Here is a 22,836-nt window from a genome sequence, read left to right as displayed (position 1 = left end):
ATGTATTACATGCATGTACGTGTCAGGGGACAACATTTGGGAGTCTGTTCCCTCCACCCTTCATGGGCTCAAGTATAGAACTCAGGCAGTCAGGTTTGCACAGAAAACATCACCTTTACCTTTTAGGCCATCTCACCTGCCCTCAGATGGAACTTTTGTTTGAGAAAGTAGATGTGTTTTCTCTGTGGTAGCGAGGAATTGACAGTATTGGCTCTGCTGTCGGTGTGATGTTCCAGGGAGCTGCTGGTTAAGTGATCACAGGCCATTTCATCCCTTTAGCTTCAAGTCTAATATAAGAAGGAAATGCCTCTTTAATATTGTATGGTTTGAGTACATTGTAGTTTTCTAAGTCAGTTCTCTTTTTGTTTTAAGAGGATAGAGGGCTGGATTGTAGTTCAGTGATAGCAGGTGCCAGGCCTTGGCTTCCACGGCTAGTAATCCTCCTGCCTCCCTCCCCTGAAAAGGACAAAGTATTGTAGGGGTTGGGGAGCAAGGAGTATCTAATATAGTGCTCATACGTCTGGATTAGTTACGGAAAGCCATTTGTTAGGATGCAGGGCTGTACAGGTCTGATGCACAGTGGTGTGTTCCAGCACAGAGCAGGCCATTCCACTCTTTCCTCCTGCGTGCTGCCATCGTTCCTTAAGACTCGGAGAGAAGAAAATAGATTCTCACTAGGAAGAGTGTGTAAGCAGGTGTAGCCTGTGACCCAGTGTGGGGAATGGGAAGTGATGGGATTTCATGGTAGAGGCCAGGTTGGCCTTCAGAGAAGCTAGACCCTGGTCTCAAAATAACTCAGTAATGTAATTTAGTTAGTTTTCGGGGAAAGGCTGAACACTGGCTGTTCTTTCAGAAGTCTGGGTTCCACTTCTAGTACCCACAAGACACCAAAGTGTTTTAATCTTAGTTTAAGACTAACTTTATTTTTTTTATTGTGTGTACAATGTGTGTATGTAAGTGGAGTTTCACATGCACCCACATGCCAGTACATCCATTCTAGGGAATCTGATGTCTGTTTGTTTCCTCAAGCACCAGGAGCACCTGTTGCACACACAGGCAGGTAGAACACCATGCACATAAAATAATTTTTAAAAAGTATGCTTTGTTAGTAAGTGTCCATGTTAGATCACAGGTCCGTCTGCTCTCTCCCAGAACACCAGACCGTGTCTTCCTGTATAGGCTTTCGGTAGAGAGCTAGCTGACCTTGCATTTTCCTTTCCACTTTGTGGTTGCAGTAAGGCCTGCTCTGCTTACTGCCCAGACCCTGGTTGTCTCTGAGTTACAGCTAGACTCTTACCTGTTCCTTCCTGACACTGAGCACAGGTCATGTGCTCTACTTCCCTACTTCTGTTTCTTTGATCTAAAGGGAGCTGACAGAACTGCAGGGTCTGTCTCGTCCTCAGGATCCCCGTCACATTGTCCATGATGACGTCCCCCACCCATGAAGGGTACTTGGTCATGAAGGTTTGCTTTCAGGTGGTGATGCTGCAACTCTCTTTGGAAAGCTTGTGTGAAGGCTAATTTTACTTCAGCTTCCCTTCTACAAAGCCATCTTGGTTTTATACTGTCATGAATGGGCACATGCTTCAAGCTGGACATGAGTTATTATTTCCAAGAATGGTCGTTCAGTGTGTAGTCCTCTCTGCTCTCTGCTTAGCTCTGCTTTCTATGTCATTTGCACCTGTAATACATCAGTCGGTGCTTTTAATATCTGTTTACTTAAGATTGAGTCTCTTGTTGGGTATTTGATTTCATGCATAACTGTGTTGTCTTTACTGACTGACTCTAAGTGACAACATCTGGTTTTGAGATTAAAAAAGAGTCAGGATGTTGGTGATGGTCAGACTGAAGGAAAAGTTATGGTTAAACACATTGAGTTAAAGACACTTTGAGTGGCTGTTGAATTATTTGGCATTGTGCTGTACAGTTACTTATTCCAAAGCTATTAACAAAAATGGTTGGAGAAATCTCAAGTGTAAATGTGGTATAGGAAAAATAATTGTTACCAGGTTAAAAAGAAGTACCCTCAGAAAACATGTCTAATCCTGGAAGATGTGTCCAATAAAAGCAAAAAGAAAAAACAAAAGCAAGCAAAAGTCAATTTAAGTTGTCTTTTGTGGGGTGGCTGTGAGGTTTCATGCAGCCCAAGGTAGCCCTGAACATTCTGTGTAGCTAAGGAGACCTTCAACTTCTGACCTTCAGTCCTGAGAACAGGTTATTGCTGAATGCGTTACCACTCAGTTTATCCCATGATGGGGATTGAACCCAGGGTTTCATGCACGCTAGCATGCACTACCAACTCAGCTATATCCTAACGTTTACCCTCTTTTTCTTTTTCTTCTTTTTTTTTTTTTTAAGATTTATTTACTTATTGTATACATATGAGTACACTGTAGCTGTCATCAGACACACCAGAAGAGGACATCAGATCCCATTGCAGATGGTTGTGAGCCACCATGTGGTTGCTGGGAATTGAACTCAGGACCTCTCAGAAGAGCAGTCAGTGCTCTTAACCACTGAGCCATCGCTCCAGCCCCTACCCCCTTTTTCTTAAACAGAGGCTCACTGTAGCCTTACTGGCTTTGGACTCAGAATTCTCTGCCGGAGCTGCTTGAGTGCGACTCTGATAACAGATCTCAGCTCCCATACTACTGAGCTAGCTAGACTTTTTTCTCCCTTTCTTCCTTCCTTCCTTTCTCCCTCCCTCCCTCCCTCCCTCCCTTCCTTCCTTTCTCCCTCCCTCCCTCTTTCCCTCCCTTTCTCCCTCCCCTCCTTCCTGACCAACTGTGACTTTATTTCTTTGTTTTCTGTTCAAATCCACCCCTACCCCCAGACTTTCCTTGCATTTTGGTTTCCTTGGTTTATATATTAAGATGATTTTAGTTAGAAACAACTCTTGAGTATGTCAGTCCTGTTTCTAGTGTGGGTAGCAGATCAGGAATTGGCTGCATAGATACCCTTAAGAAGCGCCGTCTTGGAGTGAGCTGTATTTCAGGGAACTGAGTTGTAAGGCGCTGCTCCTCCCACACAGTGCCTCTGCTTGTCGGTGTGGTGGAGTGGAGAAGGGAAGCAGACAGATAGGGATTGCCCCCTCTGAGAACTTTTCACTGGCTAGCTACCCATGCTCATTATCAATGTAACATTTATGAAGGACTAGCCTGCAGGATACTAGAGGTACCCATGTCTCAAAGACTAGAATTTAACAGTGGAAACAGAAAAAAAAATGGCATCATTTATGAGGTGTCACTAAACATGCCAGTATGATTTCTGATCCTCACAGACCCGGGCAGGGTTTACATCATGCTTATTGCTCTTTGTTGATGGCAGCCTTTGTCCTTATACAAATGGCTCATGATGAAGTCTGAACTGGGACAGAGAATGGCTCAGTGTTGTGTGAATACTGAGGGACCATATAGATTGTTAGGCTAGGCTGGGAGAAAATCAGATACCAAAAAAAATAAAATAAAAAAAAATCCTCAGGTCTGTCATAGTAGTTGGTGGTCACAACCATGGGAAGGAATTGGCAAGAAGAATGGATTGCAGTGGGGGAGACAGCCAGGGCCTGAGTGGAGATAGACTGATACCATTGAAAGGGCCTCGTGTACCTAACTAAATGCATGGCGAGATCGCCTTCTTAACTTTTACTTAACTTTTTAGTGTAGTTCTGAATTTGCAAGCAGTTAGAAAATCTGTAGGAGAATCTCTGTGCTGCACACCCCCAGTTTCCCTCATAAGGAAGCCCCGGGCTCAGTCTTCTTGGGTTCTTCTTAGTGATGACATTCCCATAGGCCTTGTTTCTTTTAGACGACACTGCTGTTTGAGGCATACTGATGAAAAGTTTCATAGGTGTTTGGGGTTGTTGCCCTTTCCTATCATGACTAGATTGAGGTTATGACTTTGAGGGAAGAAGCCACAGAGGAAGTGTCACTCCTTTTTCTTAATGGAGCTGCAGTGTAGAAGTACTGTGAACACATTGTATTTGTTCTGTGTGTGTGTGTGCATGAGTGTGTGCACTGCCCATTGTATTTGTTCTGTGTGTATGTGCATGAGTGTGTGCACTGCCCATTGTATTTGTTCTGTGTGTGTATGTGCATGAGTGTGTGCACTGCCCATTGTATTTGTTCTGTGTGTGTATGTGCATGAGTGTGTGCACTGCCCATTGTATTTGTTCTGTGTGTGTATCTGTGCATGAGTGTGTGCACTGCCCAAGGTCAGAAAAGGACCTCAGATCCTCTAACTGGAGTTACAGAGATGGTTGTGAACCATGTAGGTACTGGGAACTGAACTTGAGTCCTTTGGTAAAGCATCTGTGCTCTTGATTACTGAGCCACCTCTGCAGCTCCTATGGCTGCATCTTCAGGTGAAAATTCAGACACTGGGGAAGCATATACAGCTAAGTTACACATTTTAGTTCTTTGTTCCTATCCAGTGGTCCACTTTTTTTTTTTTTTTTTTTTTTTTTTTTTTTTTTTTTTTTTTTTTTTTTTTTTTTGCATGACCCCAGCCTGTCTGAGGCTGAAGCAATCTCCTTTTATACCATTTTAATTACATATAAGTAATAAGGTCAGTTCTATATTAAGGAACAAACAAGGAAATAAAGTCCCTTGATCACTGTTTCTGGGGGCTTATCAGGATGACCAAGATATCGGAGCCTACTTCCCTGTCCTAGCCCAAAGTCAAAGTCTTGCTTGAAGCCTACTTCTTTGTTCTAGCCCCAAACCAGATTCCTGCCTGAGCTTACTTCCCTGTCCTGGCCCAGTGTCAAATTCCCAGTGGCCCACTTCTTGTTTTAGGAATTTGTTGACCTTTTATATTATTTTAAGTCAAATTTTAGTATTGTCTTTAATTTTATACCTTTAAAATATGTATGTTACAGTTTCTCATTGGCTTCAGTTTTCCTATCCCCCACCTTACTTCTTCAATACTTTTGAATGGTGGTATAATCCATCTTATGGATGCAATAAATGTTGTGTTTCCATTTGGTTAACAGGCATTTGAGATCATTTTTGCTTCTTGACTGTTGTGTGTAATGGTACTGTGACTATGCACAATATTGCACAGACACATATAGGCAAAACACCTGTACACAAAATAACAATGAAGGGGATTTTTTAAAAAGATAAATACATAGTAATTTGACAATTATATTGTGAGGAAAGAGGAAAATAATGAAAGTCTTTGTTTTCTGTAAGAGTAGAAAACTTTGTTTGTATAATGAACATGCTGCAGTTCATACTGTAGTAGTTTTTAATCTGAGTGTATAAGACCTTGACCCTTGTTCAGTGGTACTTATTTCAAGACTGCCCCCCCCCAACCCCCGTGAGACACAGAGATGCAGATCGATGCAAAAGCAAGAGGCTTATTTTCTGGCCACGGTGTCGGTCTTCAATTAGTCCCTCAAGGAGAGTGACTAGAAGGCGACCTCCTGAATAGCTATTACAAGCAGTTTTTATACCTTTTAGGGGCACAGGTTACATCAGCAAGGTTATAGTTCAAACTTATTGGGTAATCATATTGACCTTTAAATCTATTGGCTATCGAGAATGATGCACATTTGAATTCTGCCTGGGACTTTCTAGAGGGTCAGGAATTCTCAGTCAGTACATTCTGAGAATTTTTTTACTCAAGAATGATCCTGTGGGTGGAGAATGAAACTTGGCCTAGCCTTGACCCAAGGCAGGAGGGCTAAGCTATAAGGAGGGTGTGGGACTGGAAAAGCCCCGAGTGTCCCCTCAAGTGGAGTGACTGAGACACTGTTTGCTGGCACCCAAAACTGCTGTGATGTCACATAAATCAGCATGGGCTGGAACTGCAGAAGCCCCTCCAGTTCATTGTCTTCTAGTTACTGTACATTCAGAAACCTTTTCATGTCAATAACCCCCCCCCCCATTTTAAGAAGTTGGAAAGTGAATTTTACTCTTAATATTTGTAAATAATATTTGTTATAATAACATACTTCAGTTAACTTGAGTTTTGTAATGAAATTGGTGTATTTTATTAAAAATAAAGAGCTAATCTTTATTTTTAATTCGTTTAAATTCGGTGGTTTATTTCATGCCTGACAGTGAGCTTTTATGATTTTTCTATATCTCGTACCTTACCAAGTTCTATGGTTACTAGCCTAATGGGTTAAGGCTTCCTTGAGAGCTGTAGAGTATGTACCTAACACTATGTACCTACAGCACCTCCCTCACCTGACTGAGGGTGAAGAACCTGCAAGATGGCTTGAGCTGAGGGGTGTAAGGCTCACAGAGACAGAGCCAAAAGCCTGCAAAACTAAGCCACGCTCGCCATGCTCGCCAGTGCTCGTTTGAAGTGCTGTCTTAGTGTCTGAGGCTGGGCTTTGAAAGTTAAAGTCTCTGGCAGTGTTTATACATACACCAGATGAAGCTGTGGGAGTGTTCTACTTCTTCTTCTTCTTTTTTTTTAAATGCTATAAAGATGCCGTAAAGTGGTTTCCATAGGCCTGACAGGCAGTGTGGTGCCCTGATGTTATGTGTAGGTTGCTTCTAGGCAAGGAGTTGGTTGCTAAGGTGCATCCATTTCTAGTGTCAGCTGTAGGGCAGACTTGCACAGCCGCACTTGCTGTAGTAGTGTGAGCATAGCTCTGCTGGTACAGCTATCGATAGTTCTGCTTTCTTGTGCTCCTTCCTGTTCCAGACATGTCTGAGTTTATTTTGAATCCTCTAACTTTTGGCACTACTGACTGGAATAGACAGCTTTAGAGTTACGGACCTCGAGGCATCAGTGTCTACCCAGAGACGCTGGCAGGAGCTTCCTTCACGATGCAGCTCTCAGTGCACACAAAGCAAAACTGATGAACTTGTGTTGTCTGTCTGATCCCTTCAAAAAACACGTGTCTTTTCTTCTTTCCTCTCTCCTGCCTCCTCCTCCTAATCTCTATAGCTTGAACTCACTATCCAGCTCAGACTGGCCTCAGTCTCACGATGCTCTTCCTGCCTCAGCATCCTAAGCTCAATGCCAGAGTCCTTGTGCTTTTCTTAATCCTCCTCCACATCTGTCTTGGAAAACATTGGTCTCTGTTCTGACTTTTGTTTTAGCATACCAAAAATGTCCTGTGAACAGAAAAGACAACCTTTGACCTTGACCCCTTGTCTTAGTTACTCTTCTATTGCTCTGAAGAGACGCCATGACATTTGGGGACTTGCTTACAATTTCAGAGGGTAAATCCATGGCCATTGTGGCAGAGACTGCAGTATCAGACAGGCATGACCATTGTGGCAGAGACTGCAGTATCAGACAGGCATGACCATTGTGGCAGAGACTGCAGTATCAGACAGGCACGGCCATTGCGGCAGAGACTGCAGTATCAGACAGGCATGACCATTGTGGCAGAGACTGCAGTATCAGACAGGCATGACCATTGTGGCAGAGACTGCAGTATCAGACAGGCATGACCATTGTGGCAGAGACTGCAGTATCAGACAGGCACGGCACTGAGGCAGTGTTTTTGACAGCTTTCATTTGAACCACAAGCAGTGGGCGGAGATGGGCTTTTGGAACTTTAACGCCAACAAGGCTACACTTCCTCATCCCTCCTAAACAGTCAACCAACTAGAACCAAACATGCAGAGATTTGATCCTGTGGTGGCTATTCTCATTCAGACTATAACACTTCTCTCCCTCAGTTTTTCTCCTGGAGATACAACCTTGTGCAAATACTTATCACTTATTTTTATTGCTGTTTACTAGTCTGGTGTATGAAAATGCCACCATTTGCTCACTTTTCTTAGCTATTTGTATGCTTTCTAGTTTCTGGTGGTTGTGAATAAGCTTTTTTTTTTTTTAATTTGTATGAGTGTTTTGCCTGTGTATATGTCTGTGCACCACAGTTTTTTCTCTGTGTAGCCCTGGCTGTCCTGGAACTCATTCTGTAGACCAGCCTGGCCTCGAACTCAGAGAGCCGCCTGCCCCCTCCTCCTGTAGTGCTGGGATTGAAGGCGTGTGACACCACCACCAGGCTCAGTTTTGTTGTTGTTGTTTAAATGTGTTAAAAGTCTAAATAGTTACTTCACCAAAAATTACAGATAGTATGTCATGGGAACTGTCCAGTATTACTGAGCATTAGAGAAATTTAAATGAAAACCACTGTCTGACTGCACTAAACACTTGCAGAATGGCCAAAATAAAGGGCCTAGGTAAAACTAAGTACTGACGAGTGAAGAATTTTTTTTTGCTGAAGTAAGTGAATTATGATAAAGCCACTCAAAAACAGTCTTTTTAAAAGAATTAACTATATTTACTAAAAGTCTGACCTAGGAAAGCCACTTTTCAGGTAAATAGAATTAGCGCATGTTCTCAGTGAAACTCACAGAAGCTTTATTTGGGGGCTGGAGAACAGCTAAGAACACTGGCTGCTCTTCCAGAGGGTCTAGCACCCACATTACACTGGACAGCTCCCAGCCACCTGTAACACCCAGACATATGGCATACTGACATACACATATGTAAAACAACAACAAAAACCAACGTAAACATTTTAGGTATTCATTGGAAAGATAAATTCAAATAAATTAAGAAAACTGAATAAGAGAAAGAAAATGGTTACGAATGTTCAGCTAACATGTAAGAATGTCTAGGGTTGAACATGCTGGTGCATGCCTTTCCTCACATTGCTGGGGAGGTAGGCAGATCTCTGAGTGTGAAGTTAACCCATCTACATGGCAATTTCCAGGACAGCTGGTGCTATGCAGAGAGACTCTGACTAAAAGCAGCACAACAACAGTAACAGAATGTCTAGTCTGTCCACATTAGGCACAAACAGAGAAGCAAATGTTCAAAACCTTCAGATCAAAGTACCTGTTAGGTAAGCATGTATCTGTGGGGTGGGGAAGTTGGCTGTTACACCCACAGCCCCATTTACTTGGGGCATGGGGAAGTTGGCTGTCACACCTACAGCCCCATTTACTTGGGCCACTCATTCTGGTGTTCCAGCTGACAGTACCTTAAGAACCATGCCTGGTGGTACACGGCTATAGTCGCAGCTACTCAATGCCTCCACAGAAGGCTGATAACAGTGTGAAAACAGCTTGGAGTTACAGAGGTACAGATCCTGGCTCAGCATTAGAAGTAAACAGAGGGTTCAGTGGTGAAGCATTGTCTGGTGGTTGCAGGGTACTGATTCCATGCTGAGTTCTACCAGGGTAAAAAAGTGGTTTTCTGGCTCACAGCAGAGACAGTAAAGTTTGGCACAGATACCGGAGGATAGTGGAAATCTAGTAAATCACTAGGCCTGACTCCTGCTCTGTTCTGATGATACGTAGCTGTCAAATTGAGATTAAGGACAGTGAGCCATCCATAAATTATGATTCTGTTACCATATCTAATGATATCTTTCCTAAAACAAATTCACAATTTTTTTCCTATGTCTTTTTCTTAAAGTTATATAATTTTTTTCTTCATTCATTTACAATGGCTTTATTTCCAAAGTCCATTTTGAAAGATTCATTCACCCCTCCCTCCCTCCCTCCCTCCCTCCTTGCTTCTGTTTTCTCTTTCTCTCACAAAGACATGGTCTCCGTCTGTAGTTTACACTAATGGCAGTTCTTAGTCTTCACTGTGTGTCCTTGGCTGGCCTGGAACTCACTGTGTAGACCAGAAGCCCCATCTGAGAGTCCATGCGCTCAGTTTCCCTCTATTCAAGGCTTTCAGAGGTGCACAGATGGGAAATGTGTGTGTTGATACGTGTGCCCACGGCTGCAATTCCTCTGGAAAGAGCTCATGGGTGCATGCTCTCCCAACAGTCCTGCTCACCACCACTGGTTCTTTAATCCTCTCCTCTTCTCTATTTCTGACTCTTCTTTTAGTTTAATTATTTTGAGGTTCATTCATGGTTTTTTTGTATTTATTCATTCATTTCTCTTACTGCATAGATATGGATGGTACAGTTTGGATAAACGGAGGGCTCTCCCTCTGAATTGTTAGCTGCACTTCATATTGCCACCACAAGTCAGAGTTTTCCTTTCTCCACACTATCCTCAGACTGTGCACTGTGTCAATAGGGATGTTATCCACGGAGCTTTAGTTCTTCTCTCACAGTCTCCTGATCTACTGGTTCTTATCCTTACTGCCCCCTCTGAGAGACAGGTGAGGGTGGTGAATGGAGAGTCCTTATCTGTTTTTTGTTACAGGGTTGGCTGGCTGGCTGGCTGGCTGGCTGGCTGGCTGGCTGGCTGGCTGGCTGGAGAGAGAGTATTTTTATTGAGGAGCATCTTGCTCTGAGGTTCTATCCAGCTGAGAACTTCCTCAGCCTCCCAAACGTTGGGGTTGTAGGCATGCACAGCCACACACAGCTCCTCCTAAATGTTTTCTTTGGTGAAATACTGGTTTTGTTTGAATGTTTGCTTATTCCAAAACTCATGTTAAAATCTCTGTTGCCAATTTTTTTTTTTTAAATCTCTGTTGCCAATATATTGGGAGGTGGGACTTTCAGGAGTTTAAGGCACCATGAATGCTTCACACTCATGAATCAGTTCAGTGTCAGTTTAAAGGCAGCCTGGGCAGCGGGCTGGATCTCTGTTAATTTTTTGTTGGTGGTAGTGTGTGCAGAATTAATACTTCGTTTAAACTTCTGAATTATATTTAAAAGGCATTTGGAGCCAGATGTGGGCTGGACATTTTTAATCTCAACATTTGGGAGGCAGAGGCAAGTAGGTTTTTGTGAGTTCAAGACCAGTCTGTTCTACATAGCAAGTTCTAGACCAGTCAGGAGTACATACTGAGACCCCATCTCAACAAAAACAAAATTAAAAAGGCATATTCAACAATAGATGGTATTCTACTAATATTTATAGCACTCCCGTCTCCATCTTGTAGATGTTGTTTCCATCCCCATGTAAAGTCATCTTAAGGAATTTTGAATTTCCTTTAAAGTAATTCATTATTATTGTATGGGTGTGAGATGAATGGTGGTGGTGGTGGTGATGTCATAGTCTAACACTTAAAAGATCAGATAGTGGTGGAATTTACTGCTTAATTATAGCTACTAACTTATAATAATACAATTTTTATTTTCTTTCTACTAAGCCAAACTGGCAAGGCGCAGTCAAGAACGAGACAATCTTGGCATGTTGGTCTGGTCACCTAATCTGGGTCTTTCTGAAGCAAAACGTAAGTCTTAAAGCTCCTTTACTGTCCACTGCTCTCTCATGTTTGTAAAGGTTAAAGATTTTCAACCTGTGGTTTCTTACACATTTCTAAATGCTTTGAAACTAGTGATGGGTGTATAACTAAGGACAGTTAACAGCACAGAAGGAAAGTGGTGGGTGGAGAGTTGGCTCAGTAGACCAGAACACTTACAGAGAACCTGTTTCCAGGGGAGCTGATGACCTCTGACACACACAATTATTTTTTTAAAGGAAGAAAGAAATAACACTGAACTGTGTGACCCCTCAGCTGAAATGTATACATTACCCAGGGTTCACAGTCCCAGGCCAGTGCTGTGTCACCAAGCCCTGCAGCTGCAGCTCAGCTGTTTTAACAGTATTACTGCAAATACCCTAACAGTGTTACTGCAAATACCTTTGTTTTTGACCTTTGTTTTTTTTTTTTTTGGGGGGGGGGGGGGAGTAGAGGTTCTGTTAATGTTATTAATTGTATTTTCTATCTATCTATGTTATCTTTTAGGAATAATTTTGTATCTGCTATGCTACCATAATTCTTTGATGTTTGAAGGTCTTTTTTTCATCATAACTAAAATATAAAACAAATTCTTATGACAAATTTTCGGTGGATGGCCTTACGTGGTTTGTAAACGAAATCGCATCACAGTTTTTTGTATTATGCACATCTGGCCTGGAGCTCTCCCTGCTGTGATTAATGGTGTGCTCCACCCACTCCCTGGCCTCAGTATCTCTGACCCTGCACCTGCTAACAGGCTTTCTGCATATCTGGGGGTTGTTTAGTTTTTTTCATCCCTCTCTTTAAGCACACTCAGTGACTTACAAAGTTGATTCATGTCATGTTGAACATGCTCTTTCTTATAACAGGAGGGGAAAGGAACTGAAAATCTACCTCCTTGTAACTTGAAAAGCTTTGTTTTCCTGAACCCTGCTGAGTAAGTCTGCACTGAGAGGCACGTAGACACTCAGCCTGTCTCCTTGGTATGGGATGGTTTGACTCTTGGTCTCTCTTCATCTCTGTCACCCTCCTGGATGCACTCCAGTCATGGAAGAGCAAGTGTTTCCTTAGCCTTCTGCCCAGCCCAGCAGCACATCCTCATGCTGTCCACAGTCGCATGTGGGGAAGCTCTCCTGACTGCTCTACAGGTGGCTTTCCACAGCAAGTGATAGATAAGGCATGAAGTAAGAGCCTGAAGTCATTGAACCACCAGGCTCCACTCTGACCCTGCTGCCCACTGAGCTCCAAGAGTCTTTGTGTGCTTAGTTTTTCAGACAGGGTCTCTCTATTGTTTAGCTCTGGCTGTCCTGGTACTTGCTATGTAGACCAGCTGGTCTCAAAATCATAGATCCACCTGTCCCTGCTGCCAGAGGGCTGGCGTTGAAGGTGCATACACCATCCATCCCTCCTGGTCCTCTCTCCCAGGACTTAGGGGTCAGGACTGCTGGTTTTCTTTACCTCTTTTCTCCTCCTCCTTCTTTCTAATTAGCATCTTTTGTGTCTTTGTGTCAGACACTGGAGAGTCAGAATTTAAGTTGAATATCTTATTCTTACTAGACCTAAAAGAAAACAACTAAATACAGAAAGTTGATGGGTCGTCTTCCCCACAAGCCTGGGTTTTATGGTGTAACACAGATTAGCTTCAAAACTGGGCTCCCTTTGCCTCAGCTTCCTGACTACTGGGCTACAGGTGTGCCTGTAACACCTGGTTAAAAGCTTCAGTTTTTATTTATTTATTTTTGTTTTTTCAAGACAACATTTTGTGTGTGTGTGTGTGTGTGTGTGTGTGTGTGTGTGTGTGTGTGTGTAGCCCAGACTGTCTTGGAACTCACTATGTAGACCAGGCTGGCCTGGAACTCACAGAAATCTGCCTGCCTCGGCCTTCTGAGTGCTGGGATTAAAGGTATGTGCCACTACCACCTAGAAGGTTAAGAGTTTTTAAAAGACAGTATTGTGCAAATTTTCAGTTTTGCTATTAAGTTTTACTCAATATTAGTTAAAAGTTGAACTTTTAAAACTTCTAATATTTAGAAGATACAGGCTGCCTTAGTTAGGGTTTTACTGCTGTGAACAGACACCATGACCAAGGTAACTCTTATAAGGACAACATTTATTTGGGACTGGCTTACAGGTTCAGAGGTTCAGTCCATTATCATAAAGGTGGGAGCATGGCAGCATCCAGGCAGGCATGGTGTAGGAGGAGCTGAGAGTTTTATATCTTCATCTAAAGGCTGCCAGGAGAAGGTGGGCCCCCATGTGGCTAGGAGGAGGGTCTCATTGCCCACCCCCACAGTGACACACTTCCTTCAACAAGATTGCACCTTCTAATAGTGCCACTCCTTGGGCCAAGCACATTCAAACCACCACATAGGGGAGTGGAGGCGGGAGGAACAGAACAGTTTAGCTTACCTCTAAATCAGAAACAACTGGTTAATGTTTTAGAATGTTTCTGTGAATCTTATTATACACCCCACACACACCCTTCCTGCATGGACCTTTCTTTTTTGGTGGTTCTGAGCATTGAGCCCAAGGGATTGTGCATACTAGACAAGTGGTGCACACACACACATACACAGAAAGACATGGATATACACACATACAGTCACATCCATATATATACCACACACAGACAGACAGACACAGACAGACAGACAGACACACACACAGACAGACACAGACAGACACTCACACACACACACACATACACACACACAGACTGTACATACACTTTTGAGATAGTTTCACACTGTGGCCCAGGCTGAGCTGAAGTTCACTGTAGAGCCTAGCCTTCTCTGTGTTACCTGGAAAATTCGTTTTGTCTTTTTATTTACAGTTACTTAACTTTTTAGTATAACCAAGTATGAATATATTATAGTTTATACATTTAAAAAGAGAACAAAATAGGCTGAGAAATGACTCAGATGTCTTGGGTTCATTCCAAAATCTATTTTTAAATCATGTGTGTGTGTGTGTACACACCATCATGAGTTTATGTGCAATGTATATGTGGAGGTCAGGCCACAGAGGCTTGAAGATGACGTGGAATTCTGTGGAATTGAAACTACAGATGTTGGTTGTAAGATGCCACGTGCATACAGGGAACTGAACCTGGATCCTGTGTAAGAGCAATGAGTGTTCCTAGCCATGGGAATCCTCTCTCCAGCTTACTTACAGCCATGGCAACTTATGGTGTTTCCATGAACACATATATCATGCTTGCAAAGATGATTACAGAGTGGGTCGATTCCTATTGCTTAGGTCTTATAGCCATCTTTTTACTCACATGCTGGTATAACTGTACCTACTATGGTGCCAGTTTTATGAGCATGTAACACAGACAGTTACATAGTTTACATGGTAATGATAAAAGATCACTGGTTATTTTTAAATGTACTTCTCTCAGAAGCTTCACACAGCTCATGGTTACCATGTCTCTATCACATTATTTCCTATTGTGCCAGATTTAAAGTCATGATGTTTGTCTTCATCATGACCCTCCGAACAATTGGCTGTACCGTGTATCTCTGTCATATAGCCCTTGTGTGTAGTAGACTTGTATACCATCTGGGTGTGTGAAAATATACTCTGGCTTTTACAGAATGACAGGGTAGACTAATGACATACTCAGATTCTACCCCAAAGACGGAAGAAGAAACACATGATTGATTGTATTTTTTAAAGGCTAAATAGAATCCATAGGTTAAGGAGTAAATAAGTCATTCTTTTCTGTTTTAAAGGGGAAATGGTTTTGAGGGCAAGTATTAGGCACACAGCTACATTAAGCAGGAAGCAGAGAATAGCCATGTACACCTGGAGCCTGCCTTGCCAGGAAGACCTTGCACCTGTAGAGTTGATGCATCTGTGTGAGCGCACTACTACCTTCAGAGCGTGTGGGATGCAGAGCCCACTGCTTTGTTCTGACACTTCCACCATTATCATTTGGAATAGTTTCACTCTGCTCACAATTTTTTCTTCTCTTTTCATCGTTCTTTCCCCCAAACCTTTGGCAACTGTTGCCTTTATATTGTCTCCATGGATCTGCCTTTTCTAAAACATTACTGTAGTTATCAGTAACGCCTTTTCAAGTAGATTTGTTTTGTTTGTTTGTTTATTTGTTTGGAGACAGGGTTTCTCTGTGTATCTCTGGATGAAACCCACTATGTAGACCAGGCTGGCCTTGAACTCAGAGATTTGCCTGCCTTGATTTAAAAACAACAACCACACACACACACACACACACACACACACACACAAAAACTTGATTATGTCTTATTCTGTGCACATGCATGCTGTGTGTGTTTGGGTGGCATGTGGTCTGATTAGAGGGCAACTTTCTGAGGTCCATGCATCATCCCTTACAGATGAAGCTCAGAATGTCAGGTTTGGCTAAAGGCTATCTTGCTAGCCCTAGATAAGTTTCTTTTAATACTATGCATTTTGGGGTTCCTCCAGATTTTTTTGAGACCTAATGGCTCATTTATTTGGTGTCAAATAATTCTTCATTGTTTAGATATACTGTTGCGGCCCGAGCTGCCCTGCGTTTGGGGGCCAGAAATGTCTCAGACCGTTCTGTCAGTGTTTGAACCCGCACTGCCAAAAGCCTTGGTGGCTAAATTGTTAGAGCCTGTACTGCCCCAACCTGCTTCAGTCTGTGGGTCAGGGTTCAGCAAGAGAGAGAGTGAGGACAGACTCGAAGAATGGAGACCAGACAGAGTGTGATTCAATCCCGTTTATTCTTCAGTCTCTCTTCCTAGTCCAAGTCCCAAGTCTTGAGTTCCTAGTCCCTAGTTCCTACCACCTAATCCTAGTTTCAGTTGCTAGTCTCTTTCCCAGTTCCAAGTTCTTTCTCCAACTCCTAAATGTCTAATCCCTAGTTGTCTGTCTCAAGTGCCTACTTCAAGTTCCAAGTTACTTCTTCCAAGTTCTAAGTACCTAATGTCTAATGCCTAACTCCAAGTTGTTCTGCTGAAGTGTCTGATTCTCTGGTACTCCAAGTTGTTTTCCAAGTTGTACTCCTACTTGTACCACCCTCATTTCTTCTGTCTGCCTCTCGCCTTTTATATGTCTCACTTCTAAGCTACACCTCTAAGTCACGCCTTTAAGTCATGCCTTTAGGCCTTGTCTCTAAATCTGATCTCTAAGTCATGCCCTTAAGTCTCACACACCCAAGGGAAAATCTGGGTATCTAAAACAAGATGTTATCAGAGTGTGCTCAGCTGTTGTAGGCTGATGTAATCAAGTCTCTTGCCAGGGTATACAGCTCAAGATGGCTGCAAGGATGATAGCCGCCTTCTGTCGGCTCCCCACAATATACCACTGTTTTTACATTTCCCCAAAGGGCATCGTGGTTGTCTTTGAATCATAGCAATGTGACTGGAACTGTTGAAAGTATTGGAGTCAGTGATAGTCTACTGGACCATATGGCAAGAGCATATTAGTGTCTGTCACTTAGGTCAAGTTTACACATATGCCTGTGTGTGGTATATGTTTTTATATGCACGTATGTCTGTACATGTGTGCATGGTGTATGTATACATGCATGCATGTCTGTACACAGTGTGTGCCTGTACATGCACATACACTAGTACATATTGTATGTATATACATGCACATGTCTGTACATGGTATATGTTTATATATGCATGTGCCTGTATGTGGTATATATCTGTTCATGCTTGTATCTCTATACATGCATATGTGTCTGTACATGATGCATGACTGTACTCTTGATTTTGCTTCATTGCTGATGTTTTCTTCTCATGTTCATGCTTTTCCCTCCTCTCAGCTCATGCTTCTGTTTCTTAGGGAAGCCGACTTGTGCGTGTAGCATTCTCCCGTAGTATCTTGGTGAGGTTGTTGTGAATTTGAGTTTTATTTTCTAAGGTTGATTTTTATTTATATTTTGGGGGCAGTTTTACATGATTGGCAGTGTGCTAGTAGTAAAGGGTTTTGGAAGTTTATACTTCAGTGGTAATGATGAAATGAACATTTTTTCCCTACCTTCTTTTATCAGATGTTTGCAGTCTCAAAGCTAGTTAGTAGTCAATTTAGGACTAGATTTTAGGTCTCCAGACTACATTTACTGTACGCATCTGCTTTCATGTGCTACTTTTGCTAATAAAGTATAATTAAGTCCTTAAAACGTTACTAATTTTACAAGTTGCTTTGGGTTGTGTCTAAGTAAAAATCATGTAGTGGGAGATGCAGCTTGTGGTAGATGCCTAGAGAATGTTCCCACAGTGGGGAAGTGTAAGTAATTCTTAGGAGCGTAGAGGAGAACCACAGACTTGAAACAGTACTCCATTAATGAACATAGAAAATTCCTTATGAAACGGTGGTTTGCTTTGTAAGGGACAAAGGTGCAAGTTACTTAGTTTGCGTGGAGCAGTGAGAGTTAGAGAATAGCAGTTTGCTGGGCTCACTAATTGGAAGGAGGTGTTGACCCTTAACCTGTGCTGGCACCAAGTATCTCCTGTGATGATCTCCTTGACCACTAGAAGGCGCCTCTTCCTCTTCGGGAGCAGCTTTGGGAGACCTACAGTGCTGGAGGAGAAGAGTTGAAGTGTGAGTAGGAGTTTGCCTGTTGGAGAAGGCCTCCTCCCCGCACCCCCACCCCGCCCCCCTGTGCTGTGGATTGAGGGGAGGAGACAGTTTATACTGGGGATTGAGACCTAGTGCTTTATTTGCAGACCCACTTGTAGAGAAACTGAGAAGCAAAGAAACCAGAAAGCAGGTGGTGATAGGAGATGAACAGCGTGGCTCAGGGCCTAAAAGCCTTGTTGGGCAAACCTGATGACTTGAGTTCAGTCCCTGGTACTACAGAAGAAGGGCAGAACCCACTCATAGACATCTGACCTCCACACGAATGCTATGACGTGATGACATACATACACCCACAGTAATCGTGGTGATGACAGGGAGGGGTGAGCCGGAGATCCTGCTAAGGATTTGTAGCTAGAAGTAATATTTACCATTAGAAAGTTCTTGATGGCCCGTGGTTTAGAGAAGAGTAGGGACTGAGAAGTAACCCTTGGCAAGCAGTGTTGAAGTTAAGGGAGTCAAATATGCAGTGCTTTAAACTGTTCAGAAGAACAGGGGACCACATGACTATGGGTTGGGCAGCTCTTCCTTGCCATGACCCCTGCATGGGCTCCATCATTTATGACATGCTGTTCTGTGTGAACTCTCCACCCCACCCCTGGACCTTTCAGGCTGCCCTGTGCTGGAGACATGTTGCTGATTCCCACTATGTCTCCCCCTCTCCTCTGTGTTGACATGTGTCATGCTGTCACTGTGCTTGCTTGTGACCCATCAAGGTCTGAGCTGGCCTGGAGGGAACACTTGAAGGTTAGCAAGGCAGGATAGATATGTTAGCAGCAAGAGTTCTCTCAAGGCCCTCTACATAGCAGACCAAATAGACTTGAATTCTTTACACAGTTTACATATTCCAGGCTCACTCTGGTGTTTGCTGACTTAGACACAAACAAACCAGAGTGGCAGGACATGAAGGAATTTGTCTTGGGCAGGACATCTTAGGGGCATGACTAAGCTAAGGGTGTTTCCTTTTTTTTCATAGGCCTATGAAATAGTGACCACTCACTCTTACTCCACTTGACTTCCTTCCTTCTTACTCCCCAGGGTACTGTTACTGTATGTTCTTCCCTGTCCTGCTGTAAGACCGAATGTGGGAACTTGGTGTGTTTAGTCTGTCCATTTAATTTTATTCTCTCCTTGGTGAGTTGAGTGTAGAATGCCCATTGAATGAAGATGGTAGGAATGTGGAGACTCCTCAGGATACAGGAGCAAATTCAGGGTTTTTTAGCTATTTGCTATGCAGCTTGGATCATCTGGAATCTTCCAGCCTTTTGTTTGTTTATTTGTTTGGATTTTTTTGTTTTCCTTCCTTATGGTCATTAATTTACTCCATAATTTTTGTCTGTGCCATATACTGTTTGGACCTGACAGGCCCTGCTCAAGTGTGGCTTCGGTCTGCTGGGAAGCTGCCCTGTGGTTGATGGAACATACCCAGTTCTGGTCCCTAGTATGTGCTGTAGAAGAGCTGGGTTAAGATGGACAGAGTTTACTTGAACCTAGAGTGCCTGCAACTCTTATGTGCTGGGCTTCTTTTGCAACATGTAACATGTTCTTTTGCCTGTCTGTATGTCTCCCTACCATCCTTCCTCTGTACTTGCTTCTCATCGGTCTAGTTAGAATTCTGTCAACAGAGGAAAGTTGCTTTAAGTTTTTATTACAAACATTACTACAGGAACATTCTTTGACCTATTTTTGTGTCTCATCTGCTCAGCTGAAAGTCAGTGCCAAATAATTTTCTGAAGTGGTCAGACTAGTTTACCACTGCTACCAGCAAAGGACAGAAGGGCTTTGCTCATGACCCTCTGCTGTCTACTTCTGGGTTTGGATTACACGTTGTAGACAGTCTAGTGGGAGTAACATTGTTTCTCATAACCAAGAACTTGCTGCTTCTGTTAGGTGGGATAGTGACTCCTTGTTTATACTTTTTAAAAAATCATTCATATGTAGGGATGAAATTAACTGAGATGTATTTTTAATTTGTCAAATATAATGCAGTTTGGGTTTAACTAGCCAGATTGAACTGTAGACAAAGAATTAAGCATTGTAAGAATTAAGAGAGGAACAGGTTTAGATGAGAAGACAAGCCGGGCGGTGGTGGCACATGCCTTTAATCCCAGCACTTGGGAGGCAGAGGCAGGCGGATATCTGAGTTCGAGGCCAGCCTGGTCTACAGAGTGAGTTCCAGGACAGCCAGGGCTACACAGAGAAACCCTTTCTCTAAAAACAAAAAAAAAAAAAAAAAAAAAAAAGCATTGTTGAAGAATTTAATTTACTTTTCTGTGGTCACATAAAAGATTATACTACTATTAGCAAATACACTCAATGTTTAAGAGATTAGGCCATAAGGTGTAAAAGTTATTGTCAAATAGGTTTGGGAGAAGTACATACTGACATACAAGTTTATTTTTTTATTTTATTTTACATTTCTGGTATTTCTGTAGACCAGGCTGGCCTTGAACTCAGAAATCCTCCTGCCTCTGCCTCCCAAGTGCTGGAATTAAAGGTGTGTGCCGCCACTGCTTAGCCTTGCAAGTTTATTTTTATTATTAAAAGTCATTGATAATATGGATATTTTTTACTTGGGGAGATTCTGGGGCTCACACATGCTAAAAGTATGCATTCTGTTGATGCTCTCACATTAGCTCTGCACAGTGCAGCTTGTGGTTACTCGCTTTCCAGTCTCTTCTCCCTGTCCTGCTGGGTTCTGTGGTATCACACTCAATACCATAGTGTTGATTCTGTAGTTTTCTTGCCATTAAAAATGAAATAGGTTAGCAAACCTTTAATTCCAGCACTCAGGAGAAAGAGGCAACCAAATCTCTCTAAATTCAAGGTCAGCCTGGTTTACAGAGTGAGTTATAGAACAACCAGGTCTACACAGAGAAACCCTGACTCGAAAAACAAAACAGGAACAAAACAAAAAAGAGGTTAGGTGTGGTTATTCAAGGCTACAATCCCAGGACTCTGGAAGCTGAGATACGGAAATCAAGATTTTGAAGTCAATTGGGCTTCCTAATGGGACCATATCTCATTAAAAAAAACAAAACAAAACAAAACCCAAAGCTGGGCATAGTGACTCATGACTGTAATCTCACCAAATCAGAAGGCAGAGAGAGGCAGGAGGATTAATGTGAGTTTGTGGCCAGTGTGGTCTATATGAGCAAGTTCTAGGCCAGCCTGGGTTACAAAGTGAAGTCTTCTCTCAAACAACAGTAAATAAATCTCCCCAAACAAAACTATACCACCAACAAAGAACTAAGACCTGAACCAAGTTCCACTCTCAAATACTGTTGTGTTATGGGTTTTGTGGGATTTGTTGTTAATTGTTGTTGTTTTCTAGTTACCTTACTATAAATAACACTTGAATGGATTGAAAGCATGCTCTGTTACCCTCCTAAGAAAGGACTTCCTTCTGCAGTGGACTGCCTACACAAGTATTGATAGCTCCTTCTTTGGCACTTAAGACAATTCCAATTAGTTCTTTGAGTTATTTCTCTTTTCAATTGTAAGGAGAATTCCAGAAGGGCCCAAATAGCTATCAGGAGTAGCACTAGTCATAAAGTAGACTTAAACAGTCTGTTGGAGAATGAATTCAGTTCAGTAGCTAGTTTATTATAGGTTGTCCTGCTGTAGCCTGTGCTGTAGGCTGTTGAAAAGCCCGCTTCTCTAGCTTCTCTCCACGGACAGTGTCTATGCTAAATGAAGAATAAAATCACACAAGGTTGCAGCATGGAAAGTGGTAGGATTTGTAATAGTAAGCCCACCACTTCCTTCACCATATTCTTAACTTTGTCCCCTGCGCCCTGAAGGATCAGGCACAGAGAGGAAGTGACTTGGGTGAAGCATGTAAGCTTCCTGTATTATACAGTTTGCTTCAGTCACCAGCCTGCTAGGCCTACGAATACAGGGTTAGAGCTGGTAAACCACCCAAGGCACTGGGATTCAGAGATTGAAACAGCTGTCTGACTGCCACTGGCCTGCTTGCCTACAACCTAGCTGAAGGTGGCCTTGAAATGACACATTCTTAAGGCAGTCTCTAGTTATGAAGAGGAAGTTTGGGCATGAATGAAATAAATCCAGTAGGAGCCTAGGAGTGGTGGCACATGCCTTTAATCCCAACACTTGGAAAGGTAAGGGCAGGTTGATCTCTGAGTTCAAAGCCAGGCTGGTCTATAGCGCTAGTTCCAGGTCAGCTAAAGCTATACAAAGAAACCCGTCTCAAAAAAATGCAAATATTCATTAGGCACTGAAGGTGTAGCCCAGTGGCAGAAAATTGATTTAACACAGGAAAGCCCTGGATTTGTTTCTCAGGACTGAGACGTAACATAAGAAGACGTTTGTTCAGTGGGAGAGCACTTGCCTAGCACAGGTGAGACTGCAGGTGTGGTTTCCAGCGCTGCAAAAAAGAAAGGCTATAGCAAAATTGATTTGATAGTTGTTTACATTTTATTTTAAATGTTTTCCTAGTATACTATGAAGTCTCTTTCTTGTTCTATAGTTGAGCAAAGGAGTTCAGCTAGCAGGTTCTTGGGAGAAGCCAAGGCTTCTTTCCATTCTGCTCAGCTATGAGGAATGGATAGATAATGTACTGCCTTATTCTCTACCTCCCTCTACTCCACCCCCTTCTGATAGAGTCAGATAGATCTTGATGCTTTCTGTTGAATTATTTCATGCACAACCAAGTACTACACACGGAGCTGAGAAGACTACTTTGAGTATTCAACTCCCTGCTTAGGGCCAGGTCAAGTAAGTGGACTTGATATGGAAGATTTAAAGGGGTGTTGTATCTTAACATGAGCGTGTGTGTGTGTGTGTGTGTGTGTTAAGTCTCAACCATGTAGCTATAGCTTGTCTGGAATTGACTATGAAGTCTAAGCTGGCTGCATAGAGACTCACCTTCCTCCTGAAGCCTGAGGGTAAAGCTGTGTCCCACACTCAGACCCCAGTCTGCTTACTCTGACATTGATATGCAAATTTGAGTTCTGGAAAAGAGGACAGAATTATCTAGTTACACAGAAGTACACTTCAGACCTAAAGAGAACTTAACATACCTGGCCTTGTGATGGAGCAGCCATCTCATATCTCTTCCATTGTGGTATTTAC

General features: G+C 42.7%; 1 protein-coding gene across 2 annotated transcripts in view; it reads left to right on the top strand.

The window, feature by feature from the left end:
• Positions 1-22,836, top strand: part of Rcor1 (REST corepressor 1) — a 99,084-nt gene that overhangs the window by 31,607 nt on the left and 44,641 nt on the right. For both annotated transcript variants that reach the window (XR_013106561.1, XM_076921113.1), the window contains exon 3: positions 11,047-11,130. Coding sequence is in view for 1 of the 2 variants with exons in the window: in XM_076921113.1 (XP_076777228.1) it covers positions 11,047-11,130 (84 nt within the window). In the remaining variant the exon portion in view is untranslated. The remainder of the gene's footprint in view (positions 1-11,046; positions 11,131-22,836) is intronic.

Source organism: Arvicanthis niloticus, chromosome 23 (genome assembly GCF_011762505.2).
Source record: "Arvicanthis niloticus isolate mArvNil1 chromosome 23, mArvNil1.pat.X, whole genome shotgun sequence".
NCBI lineage: Eukaryota > Metazoa > Chordata > Mammalia > Rodentia > Muridae > Arvicanthis > Arvicanthis niloticus.
Note: the sequence above shows the minus strand (reverse complement) of the source record. Positions and strands in the feature narration are given on the sequence as shown.